The 13,613-nt window shown below is 42.7% G+C and overlaps 1 protein-coding gene across 1 annotated transcript in view; it reads right to left on the bottom strand.

Annotated features, from left to right (window-relative positions):
• LOC132402348 (calcium-activated chloride channel regulator 1-like) overlaps positions 1 to 13,613 on the bottom strand; it is a 70,011-nt gene that overhangs the window by 47,471 nt on the left and 8,927 nt on the right. Inside the window, exons 5-8 of the mRNA XM_059985226.1 lie at positions 12,192 to 12,357; positions 3,686 to 3,907; positions 887 to 1,111; positions 632 to 809 (exon numbers count right to left, since the gene is read on the bottom strand). Of these exons, the coding sequence (XP_059841209.1) occupies positions 632 to 809; positions 887 to 1,111; positions 3,686 to 3,907; positions 12,192 to 12,357 (791 nt within the window). The remainder of the gene's footprint in view (positions 1 to 631; positions 810 to 886; positions 1,112 to 3,685; positions 3,908 to 12,191; positions 12,358 to 13,613) is intronic.

Here is a 13,613-nt window from a genome sequence, read left to right as displayed (position 1 = left end):
TCTCCAGCCCCTTGGTATGAACATCGAATTCTCCAACTTCCGGTAATTCCCTGCCTTTCCCTTCCCCTGTACCACCTTGACTCTGTCTTCTCTTCTAGCTGCCTATTGCCTCTCATGACTCTGCCTTCTTCTACTACCAATAGTGCTTTCCCCTTAGATTCCTTCGTCACCTCTCCTGCCTATCCCCTCCCTGCTTCCCCTCCTCCACCCCTTGATCATTCCTCTGATTGGTTTTCCACCCTCCCCCCCACCTTCTTTATAGGGCCCCTGCCCCCTCTTTCATTAGTCCTGACGAAGGGTCTCGACCCGAAATGTTGACTGCTCCTTTCAACGGATGCTGCCCAACCTGCTGAGTTCATCCAGCTTGTTTGTACATCTTGATTTGACCACAGCATCTGCAGTGTACTTTGTGTTTAGAGATCGGAGGTATTGTGTATGAAATGGCTGCTGTTAGTCCTATCCACAGTCTTAACAGGACATCCTGGGCAGTGTGTTCCCAGAATCCAGGATTATGTTCATGAAGTGGAAGACAGCTGTCCAGTGTCTTCTGCTACTCAATGTTTGGTGGGTTCATATTCTCCACACAGTATCTTCAGCTATTTCCTTTGACCAGGTATTTTAGTGCAGTTACCTGTCATGGTTGAGAGCTCTTCTAACTGTACAGCTGCAGATGGTCCTAGAGCAATGGTATGGATTACAGCTCCACTTGCTTCCACTTCTGGGAAGCAGGTGCTTATTTGACCATCCTGTCCATCTGTCAGTAAAATAATTTCATCACCCTCTGTAGCATTGTCATCACCACGAAGTACCTGCAACAATCAGATGTCAACATGGAAAAAATGCAACACCTGTAATCAGTAGAACTGGCAAAACAGTCCAGGCTTACCTGAAATCCAGCCCTAACCCCAGCACAGACGCTCGTTCCCCCACCAGGTGATGTTGGTAACAGCTGTACAAGATTCTCCCTTACGGCATCATTATCGATCCTTTTTAACCGTGTTTTAATGCTGGCACCAGAGTTAAAAGTGACAATTCCAACTTGTGATCCTGTTTCAGCAATCTGCAGTAGGAATATCTCAGCAGCTTGTCGGAGTCTGACAATGCGATTCTCCTGTACATCAGAAAAATAAAATTCAATGTCCAGCAAGATCCCATTTATTTGACTTAATTAAACTTTATATATTGAGAAAGGTTTTTAAAAAATAATATAAATTTATTTTAATCAAGCAGCCTGCTTTGCTGTGGATGGTGTTGAATATCTCCTTTACTGTTGCTCAATCCACAGAGATTTACGTAAGTAAAAAAAAATTCCAATTCGCATACATGACATGTTACATGGTGGAGGGGATTTTAGGGAGTCAGGAGGTGAGACTTTTGGGTGACTCCCCAAAGTCCTCTCTACCACATAAGCATTAGAAAGCTGCATAACCACCACTGAGATTACCACATCATCAAGGACACCTTCAAAATGAGATCATCAACACAAGAAATTCTGCAGATCCTGGAAATCCAGAGCAGCACACGCAAAATGCTGGAGGAACTCAGCAGTTTAGGTAGCATTTATGGAAATGAATAAACACTCAATGTTTGAGACTAAGACCCTTCTTCAGAACTCAATTGGCGATGCCTCAAGAAGGTGGCATCCATCATTAAGAACCCCACCATCCAGGATATGCCCTCTTCATCAGAGAGGAGGTACAGGATCCAGAAGACCGGCATTCATTGTTTTAGGAATAGCTTCTTTCCACCATTAGAATTCTGAATGGTCCATGAACCATAAATATTACTGCCATTTTTGGTCTGTTTTTGCACTACTTTTCAATATTTTTCACTGTAATTTATAATAATTTTAATGGATTCTACTGAAATGCCACTGTAAAACAACAGATTTCATGCATATGTCAGTGATAATAAATCTGGTTCCGATTCTGAATACCCAGCCTTTGGGCTGCTCTTGTTGAAAGTCACACGAGAGGAAATTCAGCCCAAAATTGAGGTGCTTTTTTAGCCAAAGAGTGGTGAATTTGTGGAATGGTCTGCCACAGAATGTGGTGGAGGCCAAATCTGTGGGTATATTCAAAGTGAAAGGGTCAGATTTCTGACTCATTGGGGCATCAAGGGATATGACGAGAGGGTAGGTGTATGGGATTGAATAGGATCTGGGATCAGCCATGATGGAATGGCAGAGTGGACTCGATGGGCTGAATGGTCCAATTCTGTTCCTATGTCATACATTACTTCACTCCTTTGTCACCGAACAATTGATACTAGAGCGTACAATCATCACAGCAATATTTGATTCTGCGCTTCATGCTCCCTGAACTACAAATACAAGTAAATATGATAAAAATATAAATTATAAATCATAATTAGAAAATAGAAAAGGGCAAGTAAGGCAGTGCAAGTTTTGTAGTAAGGTAGTGCCTTTTTCAATCGAAGCCGGAGGCTGAGAGTGGGAGACTGATGCATCGCGAAGGGAAGGTCGGTTTTCTTTTCTTTAACTGAATGGGGAAAAGAGGGTCTACTGTGCAGGCGCATGACGTAGCGCGCCAAGGTTTAAAAGGGAGAGCACCATATACAGCGGCCATCATTGGAGTGGACTGAGTCGGAGTGGGACGGCTTTGCCTCAATCAGGCTTCGGCGAGAAACAGGCAGAGGCGAGGGTAGGTTCCGGTAAGCTTCTGTTTTTCTACTTTTCTTTGTTCAGACTAAAGAATATGCCAGGCAGGATGTTGGAATGCTCCTCTTGCAGAATGTGGGAAGTTAGGGAGACCTCCGGTGTCCCTGACAATGATACCTGCAAGAAGTGCATCCAGCTGCAGCTCCTAATAAACCGCATTAGGGAACTGGAGCTGGAGCTGGATGACCTGTGGATCATTCGGGAGACTGAGCCGTTTATAGATAGTAGCTTCCCAGAGGTAGTTACACCTAAGGAACAGGGCACAGGTATCTGGGTTACCATCAGGCGAGGGAAGGGGAAAGGGCAGGTAGTGCAGCGTTCCCCAGTGGCCATTCCCCTCCAGAACAAGTATACGGATTTGGATACTGTTGGAGGAGATGGCTACCTGGGACAAGCTGTGGCAGTCGGAACTCTGGCGCTGAGTCTGGTTCTGCAGTGCAGAAGGGAGGGAGGAAGAAGAGGAGAGTGGTAGTGATAGGGGACTCTATAGTCAGGGGTACAGACAGGATATTCTGTGGTCCTGACAGAGACTCCCGGATGGTGAATGTGGGCTCATTTTTGACATTTAAGAAAAATTTGGACAGGTATATAGATGAGAGGGGATTGGAGGGATATGGCCCAGGTGCAGGTCAGGGGGACTAGGCAGAAAAATGGTTTGGTACAGCCAAGAAGGGCCAAAAGGCTGTTTCTTTGCTGTAATGTTCTATGGTTCTAAGTTAGGTCCGGATATTTGGAAGGTACAGCCCAGATCCGGGTCAGGATCCATTCAGCAGTCTGATCATGGTTGGAAAGAAGCTGTTCCCAAATCTGGCTGTATGAATCTTCAAGCTCCTGAACCTTCTCCCAGAGGGAAAAGGGAGAAAAAGTGTGTTGGCTGGGTGGGTCATGTGTTTGATTATCCTGGCAGCACTGCTCCAACAGCGTGCGGTGTAAAGTGAGTCCAAAGATAGAAGATTGGTTTGTGTGATGTGCAAGGCTATGTTCTAATAACATTATAGATCTTACCGATCTCATGCTTCCTGAGACATCCAGGACTAAACAAAGCACACGGTCCTTGGCCTGTAGAAGTGTGAATGTTGGTTTGACTGAACCATTGTGAGGTGACAAAATGTTTTTGAAATCTTCTGACTGGCTGATCACGTCCCAAGTGCTCTTGTAATTGCACATTTCGTTCTGCATGTTGGGTGCTTCAGGATTGTGGGTCTCAGAATCACAGAATTTATCTACCTGCATATTTGTGGAGACAAAACTAGGGTTAAAGAGGCAAGACATACAAAATTCTGGAGGAACTCAGCAGGTCAGTCAGCATCAATTTGAGGAACCAACATTCGACGTTTCCAGGTGAGACCCTCCATCAGAACTGAAAAGGAAGGTGGCTGAAGCCAGAATCAAAAGAACTTTGATCAGTAACCAATCTGGAAATCAGAAGTTTTGAGAGGAGGGGATTTCACTCAGGTCCAGTGCCCATGGATAAAAAGGAGCAGTGGATCGCTATCCCAAAATAGAACTTTGACCAGTGACCAATCTGAACATGGGAAATTTAGAGGAGGGGTTTTCACTCAGGTCCACTGCCCAAGTAGAAAAGGGAGCAGTGGGTTGCTACAATGAAATGGAGCTTTGACTATCAAACAATCCATGTTTGGGATTGATTAGTAAGAGCAAATTAAAGGAATGCAGGGGTAAGAATAGTGACCATTGTTGCAGCGGTCATGAATTGAGTGGACAGAGTCAGAGTGATGATCTTGATGCTTCAGCTCTTTGAGGCTTCAGCAAAGAGAGGCTTCAGTCAGAAAAAGCAAAGGAAAGAAAAACTCAAGTTTTTTCCTTCCCTTCTTTAAACTGTCGCTGCTCAGCTAGGACAGTAGAGATGCCAGCCGGGGTAGCGGAATGCTCCTCTGTGCCCTCCAATGTCCCTGATGAGTACAATGCAAGAAGAAGTTCTGGATTAGTAAAGGTGTCAAAAGTTATGGGGAGAAGGCTGAAGAATGATGTTGAGAGGGATAATAAATCAGCCATGTTGGAATGTCCGTCTAAATCCATTTCAACCTGGAATCATTTTTGTGAACCCTCTTTGAATCCTCTCCAGTTTCAGCGCAGCCTTTCTAAGATAAAGAGGCCAAAACTGCTCACAATACTCCAAGTGTACACTGTTGCCATGTATTCAATAGGTTCACCTGCCATTTCTTTGTCTGCTGTTACTACCTCACCAGCATAATTTTCCAATGGTCCAATATAAACTGTCACCGTCCTTCTACTCTGTATATAACTGAAAAAACGTTTGGAATCCCGTTTTATATTTTTGGCTACTTTGCCCTCATATTTCATCTTTTCCCTACTTATAGCTTTTTTAGTTGCCATTTGTTGGATTTTAAAAACTTCCCAATCATCCAACATCCCATTCATTTTTGCTACTTTATATGCACTTTCCTTAGATTTTATGGAGTCCTTAACTTCCCTTGTCAGCCACGGTTCCCTACCCCTGCCATTTGAGAACTTCTTTTCTGGTTCATATCTGTCCTGCACCTTGTGAACCATGCCCAGAATCTTCAGACATCTCTGTTCTGCCAACATCCCCACCAGTATCCTCCTTCAATCTGCCTTCTCGTGCCTCAGTAACTCCTGTAATTCCATTGCAATGCTGATATATGTGACTTGTTCTTCTCCATCTCAAATTGCAGCATGAATTCAATCATGTTATAATCACTGCCTCCTAAGGGTTTCTTTACATTGAGCTCCGTAATAAGATTTGGGTTCATACACAACACCCATTCTAAGATTGCGTTTCCCTGAGTAGCTCAAGCACAAGTTGCTCTAAAAAGCCATCTCAAAGGTAATCAACAAATTCCCTCACTTGCGATCCAACACCAATCTGATTCTCACAATCCCCCTACATATTGAAGTCCCCCATTACAATTGTGATATTATCCTTATCACATGACATTTTCAGCTTCCTTTGCAATCTCAACACCACATTTTGGCTACTATTGGTATATGGTTCCTATAATGGTCTTTATACCCTTGCAGTTTTTTAACTCCACCCACAAAGATTCAGCATTCACTGACCCTATGTCACCTCTTTCTAAAGATGTAATCCCATTTCACCACCAGCCCATCTCATCAGAGCCAGACCACCACCTAACCCTTTCTGCCTGTTCTTTCGATACTAAGGATATCCTTTGATGTTATGCTCCCAACTATGGCCTTCTTTCAGCCACGACTCAGTGATGCCAACAACATTATTCTGACCAATTTCTAATTGCGCCACGAATTCATCCGGTTTATACCTAGCGCAACGTGCATTTAAATACAGCACCTTCAGTTCTGCATTCTTCACACTTTTGAATTTTGCCACTGTGGTACAATTTATCTCTTGCTCTGTCTGCATTTGTACTCAATCATTGGCTCATTCCTTACATTCATGTAAAATCCAACTATTTGTAAACCTGCTGGCTCATCTTCTGCTCTGTGATACTTGTTCCCATCCCTCTGCCATATTAGTTTAAACCACTCCCGACAGCTCTAGTAAACCTGCCCACAAGAATATTGGTTTCCTTCAGATTCAAGTTCAACCAATCTCTTTTGTACAGGTTACAAGTAGTCCCAATTATCCAGTAATCTGAATCCTTGCTTCCTGCTTCAATTTTTCAGCCACACACTAATCTGCTAACTCATTCTATTCCTATCATCACTGCTGCTTGGCAGAGACTGCAATCCCTACAGTACTACCCTTAATATCCTGCTTCTCAGCTTCCTTCCTAACTCCCTGCATTCTTTTTTCAGGACCTCCTCCCTTTTCTACCCATGTCATTGGTAACAATATGTACCATGACTTCTGGTTGCTCTCTCTCCCTTTTCAGAATATTGTAGACACGATCAGAAACATTGTGGACCTTGGCACCATGGAGGCAAACTACCATCCATGTTTGTTTTTCATATCCTGAAAATCGCCTATCTGTCCCCTAGCTACAGAGTCCCCTATTACTGGAATGATGGAGCAGACTAAATGGGCTAAATGGCCTAATTCGGCTCTTTTGTCTTATGGAATGTAGGTTACTATGCCACTCAAGACTGTTAAGCCTTTCAATTTGATGATGGCTAATCTGCCCTGAGTCTCATCTCCTCTTATCTTAAAGGAGATATAGCATGGTACAGATCCTATGGACCAATAAACACATGTTGCCGAATTACACCCATTTGGCCAATTAACCTACTAACCCCTATGTCTTTGGAAAGTAGGAGGAAACTGGAGGACCCAGAGGATAACTGCAGAGTGATGGGGATAATGTCCGAACTACCATATCCATGGCAGGAATGGTACCCAGGTCACGGGCCAGTAATAGTGTTACTCCAAACATAATGCCCATGCACTAAATCACCTTTTATCTCTATTCCCCAATTTTCAAAGAAAATATCTGCTTCCTCTTTAAGTCCCGCCCCCCACGTTGTGTAAAACTATCCTCTGTATTTTCACATTCTAGAACCTGCCAGGTTATGCCATCTGATGAAATTGTGTGTTTCATTATAATCAGTTATTCTTCTAAACTCCAAAGAATATCCTGTCAATCTAATTTCTTTATCTGCTCATGACAGAACAAGCATCTCATCTCAGGAAGTGGCTGAGTGAATCTCTGTCAAAGTGCCTACTATATCAGTGTAGGTCTTTCTTAAATAAGGAGAGCAAAATTGTAAATGCCTGCAAGAAAAATGAATCTCAAGGTATTATACAGTGTTTTGATAATAAATTTAATTTTACTTTAACTGTGACCACCAAGTTCAGGAACAGTTATCCTTCAACTATCAGTCTTCTGAACCAGCATGGACAACTTCACTGACCTAACACTGAACTGATTCCACAACCTATGGACACACTTTGAAGGTCTCTACAACTCATGTTCTCAGTACTAATTATTTATTTTAGGATTAGGCAATGGTATGGCTTTGATGAGATAGGATTACAACTTTAGAAAGATGTGACATAGGGTCAGAGAAGACTGAATCTTTGTGGGTGGAGTTAAGAAACTCCAAGGGCATAAAGACCATTATAGGAATCATATACAGGCTTCCAAATAGTAGCCAAGATGTGGTGTTGAGATTGCAAAGCAAGCTGAAAATGACATGTAATAAGGGTAATGTCACAATTGTAACCCTTTGATTGATATCCTGCAAGATATCCCTGAACATCGACCACATGTTCATAGTACATTTCCCTGCAAAAACATCATCCCAATTCACAGCCGCAAGTTCTAGCATTATAGCCTCATAATTTTCCTTTCCCCAATTAATTCCCAATTCCCCAATGGCACAGACTAGGAGGGCCGAGATGGCCTGTTTTTGTGCTGTGATTGTTATATATATAAAAATTTTCCCGTCCTCTCTGATTCTATCCTTTTCCATGATAATGCTAAAGGTCAGGGAGCGGTGATCACTGTCCCCCAGGTGCTCACCCACTGACAGATCTGTGACCTGACCTGCTTCGTTACCTAATACTAGATCTAGTATGGCATTCCCTCTAGTCAGCCTGTCGACATACTGTGTCAGGAATCCATCCTGGACACACTTAACAAACTCTGCCCCATCTAAACCCTTGGAACTAATCAAGTGCCAATCAATATTAGGGAAGTTAAAGTCACCCATGATAACAACCCTGTTATTTTTGCACCTTTCCAAAATCTGCCTCCCAATCTGCACCTCAGGATCTCTGCTCCTACCAAGGGGCCTATAGAATACCCCCAATAGGGTAACTGCTCCCCTCCTGTTCCTGACTTCCACCCATACTGACTCAAAAGAGGATCCTGCTACATTACCCACCCTTTCTGCAGCTGTAATAGTATCCCTGACCAGTAATGCCACCCCTCCTCCCCTCCCCCCCATCCCTTTTAAAGCACTGAAATCCAGGAATATTGAGAATCCATTCCTGCCCTGGTGCCAGCCAAGTCTCCGTAATGGCCACTACATCATAATTCCATGTATGTATCCAGGCTCTCAGTTCATCACCTTTGTTCCTGATGCTTCTTGCATTGAAGTACACACACTCCATTAAGGACTCCATAAAATCCAAGGGAAGTGCATGTTTGGTTGCAAAAGTGAATGGGAAGTTGGATGATTGGGAAGTTTTTAAAATCCAACAAATGGCAACTAAATAACTAGAAGTAGGGAAAAGTTGAAATATGATAGCAAACTAGCCAAAAATATAAAGCAGGATACCAGAGGTTTTCAGTTATATAAGGAGTAAAAGGAAGGTGAGAGATTTTATTGGACCACTGAAAAATGCTGCTGGTGAGGTAGTAATGGGGGAGAAAGAAATGGCAGGTGACCTTAGTAAGGACGTGGCAACAGTCCACACTTGGAGTAATGTGAGCAGTTTTGTGCTCTTTATCTTAGAAAGGTTGTGCTGAAACTGGAGAGGGTTCAAAGAGGGTTCACAAAAGTGATTCTCGGATGAAATGGATTTAGAGGGACTACTAAATGGAGTATAGAAGAATGGGGGAGGGATGGAAGCGTGTGAAACCTATCGAATGTTTACATGCCTAGAGAGTGTGGGTGAGGAGAAGCTGTTTCCTATAGTAGAGGATTTTAGGACCAGAAGGCATAGCCTCAGCATAGAAGGGTGTCCTTTTGGACCAGAGATGATGTGGTATTTCTTTAGATGGTGAATCTGAGGAAGTCGTTGCCAGAGACATCTGTACAGGCCAAGACAATGGACATATTTAAAGCGATGATTGACAGGTTCTTGATTAGTGATGGTGTCAGAGGTTATGGGGAGAAGGCAGGAGAATGATGTTGAGAGGGTAATAAATCAGCCATGCTGGAATGATGGAGCAGACTCAATAGGCTAAATGGCCTAATTCTGTTCCATTGTCTTATGGAATATCGGTCACTATGCCCCCAAAGATTGTTGTGCCTTGCAGTTTAATGTGCCCTGGGTATTATTTCCTTTTATCTCAGAGGAGAAGTAGCACTGTACAGGTCCTATGGACCCATGAACCTATGTTGCCCAGTTACACCCATTTGGCCAATTAACCTTCTAACCTCTATGTCTTTGGAATGTAGGAGGAAACTAGAGCACTTGGAAGAAAACTGCAGCGTGACGAGGAGAATGTCTGAATTCCTTACAGCTGTGGCGGGAATTAAATCCAGTTCACTAACCAGTAAAAGTGTTGCACCTACCAGTACACTATCATAATGCCCCAGTGCAAGATCCCCATTGATCTATATTCTCCAATTTTTCAAGGAAATATCTACTTCCTCTTTAAATCCCCCCCCCCCCACCTGTGTATAGCTATCCTCTCTATTTTAGGTTCTTCCACTTCCACATTCCAGTACCTGCCTTGTTGTGCCCTGTGATGTAATTATGTTCAAAACTCCAAAGAATACCCTGTTAATCTAATTGCTTTAACTGCTCATATTAGGATAAACATCTCTTCTCAGGATGTGGCTGAGTGAATCTGTCAAAGTGCCAACTATATCAGTGTAGCTTTTCTTAAATAAGGAGAGCAGAATTGAAAGTGCCTGCAAGAAATGGAACCTCAGTGTATTATACAGTACTTTGGTAATAAATTTTACTTCAACTGTGAACAACAAGTTCAGGAACAGTTATTACCCTTCAACTATCAAGCTTCTGAACCAGTATGGACAACTTCACTCACCTAACACTGAACTGATTCCAGAACCTGTGGACATACTTTGAAGGACTCTACAACTCATGTTGTAAGTACTAATTATTTATTTTAGGATTATGCGGTGGTGTGGCTCTGATGAGATGGGATGGTGGTGAGATGGGATCACATCTTTAGAAAGAGGGGAAATAGGGTCAGAGAATAATGAATCTTTCTGGGTGGAGTTAAGAAACTCCAAGGGTTTAAAGACTATTAGAGGAATCATATATAGGTTTCCAAATATTAGCTAAGATGTGGTGTTGAGATTGCAAAGCAAGCTGAAATGACATGTAATAAGAGTAATGTCAAATTGTAATGGGGGACTTCAATATGTAAGGGGATTGGGAAAATCCGATTGGTGTTGGATCTCAAGTGAAGGCATTTGTTGATTACCTCTGAGATGGCTTTTTAGAGCAGCTTGTGCTTGAGCCTACTCAGGGAAAGACTATCTTAGAATGGGTGTTGTGTATTAACCCAGATATTACTTGATTGAATTCATACTGCAGCTTGAGAGGGGGAAGCACAAGTCACATATAGCAGTATTGCAATGGAATAAAGGAAATTACTGAGGCATGAGAAGGTGGATTGAAGGAGGACACAAGGTGCAGGACAGATATGACCCAGAAAAGAAGTTCTCAAATGGCAGGGATATGGAAAAGTGGCTGACAAAAGAATTTAAGGAGTCCATAAAATCCAAGGAAAGTGCATTTACAGTAGCAAAAGTGCATGGGACATTGGATGATTGGCAATCTTTTAAAATCCAACAAATGTCAACTAAAAAAGATGTAAGTAGGGAAAAGATGAAATATAAGGGCAAACTAGCCAAAAATGTAAAGCAGGAAACCAAAAGTTTTTTCATTTATATAAAGAGTAAAAGAAAGGTGACAGTTCATATTGGACCACTGGAAAATGATACAGGTGAGGTAGTAATGGGTGACAAATAAATAGCAGGTGAACTTAGAAAGTAAAAACCTATCGAATGTTGAAAAGCCAAGAGAGAGTGGATGTGGAGAAGCTTTTTCCTCTGGTAGGGATTCTAGGACCAGAGGGCATAGCCTCAGAATAGAAGGATGTCCCTTTAGAGAGGCGATGAGTTGATATTGCTTTAGCCAGATGATGGTGAATCTGAGGAAGTCGTTGCCAGAGACATCTGTGCAGGCCAAGACAGTGGATATATTTAAAGCGAAGGTTGACAGGTTCTTGATTAGTAATGGTGTCAGAGATTTCGGGGAGAAGGCAGGAGAATGAGGTTGAGAGGGATAATAAATCCGTCATGCTGGAATGATAGAGCAGACTCAATGGGCTAAATGGCCTAAATCTGTTCCTGTCTCTTATGGAATATAGGTCACTATGCCTCTTAAGGCTGTTGTGATTTTCAGTTCGATGATGGCTATGGGTCTCATCTCCTTTTTTCTTAGATGATCTATAGCACGGTACAGGTCCTACGGACCCATGTTGCCAAACGCATTTTCATATGAGGTGTGTTTGATGGCTGTGGTCTTATATTTGCTGGAATTCAGAAGAATGAGGGTTGACTACATTAAATCCTACTGAATGTCAAAAGGCTTGGATAGTGTGGATGTGGAAAGGATGTTTCCTTTGGTGGGCGAGCCTAAGACTACAAATATGTGACAAGTGTACATGCGGCAAACTGATTGCAAGGTAAATCGAATGCCCCCCCCCCCCCGCACTCTCTTTTAGTGTGGGCTTTTGTGGCTCCATTTCTCTCATCTCAGCAGGTCTGTTCCATCCCCTCCCACACTGTAAATTGCCCAGTGTGTACCATGGCAATTATGACTTGGTAAAAGCATTTAATCCTACAGCACTGATGCTGTTCTGGCTTTGTGTATACTTACATTTGATAAACCCTGTAAGTACATTATCGAAGATGATGACTTCTGATTTCTCTCTGGGAAAAATCTACATTTCTTGTCTGGTAAGTCTGTGCTTTCATCCATGGCACATGGTAAACAGGAACCGTCCTTGCACTCGGCCATTTTTCCTCTTATGCTGAGTGAACATCTGAAAATCATACATAATTATAAAAGTGTACTTGTGTTTACTTCTGTACATTGAAAATTTTGTCAGAAAGGACAAGGAGTGGACAGTTTATGAGAATTGTCATTTCCAGTCTGTTCTTCCTTTGCTACATGTTGCTGTTACCTCCCAGTCCACATTCACTCCACCCTCGTAATATGATCCTCTTTGTATGAGTCCCAAATGATAGGAGGACATAGAGGGGCATACTCATTGGAATATAGAATAATTGTGGAAGGGATGGAATCATGTGAAACGTATCAAATGTTGAAAAGCCTAGAAAGAGTGGATGTGGAGAAGCTGTTACCTATGGTAAGGGATTCTAGGACCAGAAGACACAGGCTCAGAATAGGAGGATGTCCCTTTAGAGCAGAGATGAGGCGGTATTTCTTTAGCCAGATGATGGTGAATGTGAGGAAGTAGTTGCCAGAGACATCTACACAGGCCAAGACATTGGACATATTTAAAGCGAAGGTTGACAGGTTCTTGATTAGTAAGGATGTCAGAGGTTATGGGGAGAAGACAGGAGAATGAGATTGACAGGGATAATAAATCAGCCATGTTGGAATGATGAAGCAGACTCAATGGGCTAAATGGCCGTATTCTGCTCCTTTGTCTTATGGAATGTAGGTTTCTCTGCTTTTCAAGACTGTTGTGCCTTTCAGTTTGATGATGGCTGATCTTCTCTGGGTCTCATCTCCTCTTATCTTAGAGGAGATAGAGCACGGTACAGGTCCTACAGAGCCATGAACCCATGTTGCCCAATTACACCCATATGGCCTATTAACATACTACCCATATGTCTTTGGAATGTAGGAGGAGCCTGGAGCACCTGGAAGAAAAGTGTACAATGACGGTGAGAACATTGGAACTCCTCACAGCCGCGTCGGTAATTGAACCCGGGTCACAGGCCAGTAATAGTGTTACTCCAACTACTGCACGACCATAATGCCCCTGTGCAAGATCCTCATTGATATCTATTCCTCAAATTTTCAAGGAAATATATCCATTTCCTCTTTAAATTCCCCCCCCCCCCTTGTGTAAAACTATTTTAGGTTCTTCCACTTCCACATTCCAGCACCTGCCATGTTGTGCCCTGTGATGACCTTGTCTGTTTCATTATAATCAGTTATTCTTCTAAACTCCAAAGAATATCCTGTTAATCCAATTTCTTTAACTGCTCATGACAGGACAAGCATCTCATCTCTGGAAATGGCTGAGTGAATCTCTGTCAAAGTGCT

This window comes from Hypanus sabinus, chromosome 11 (assembly GCF_030144855.1).
Source record: "Hypanus sabinus isolate sHypSab1 chromosome 11, sHypSab1.hap1, whole genome shotgun sequence".
Taxonomy (NCBI): Eukaryota; Metazoa; Chordata; class Chondrichthyes; order Myliobatiformes; family Dasyatidae; genus Hypanus; species Hypanus sabinus.
Note: the sequence above shows the minus strand (reverse complement) of the source record. Positions and strands in the feature narration are given on the sequence as shown.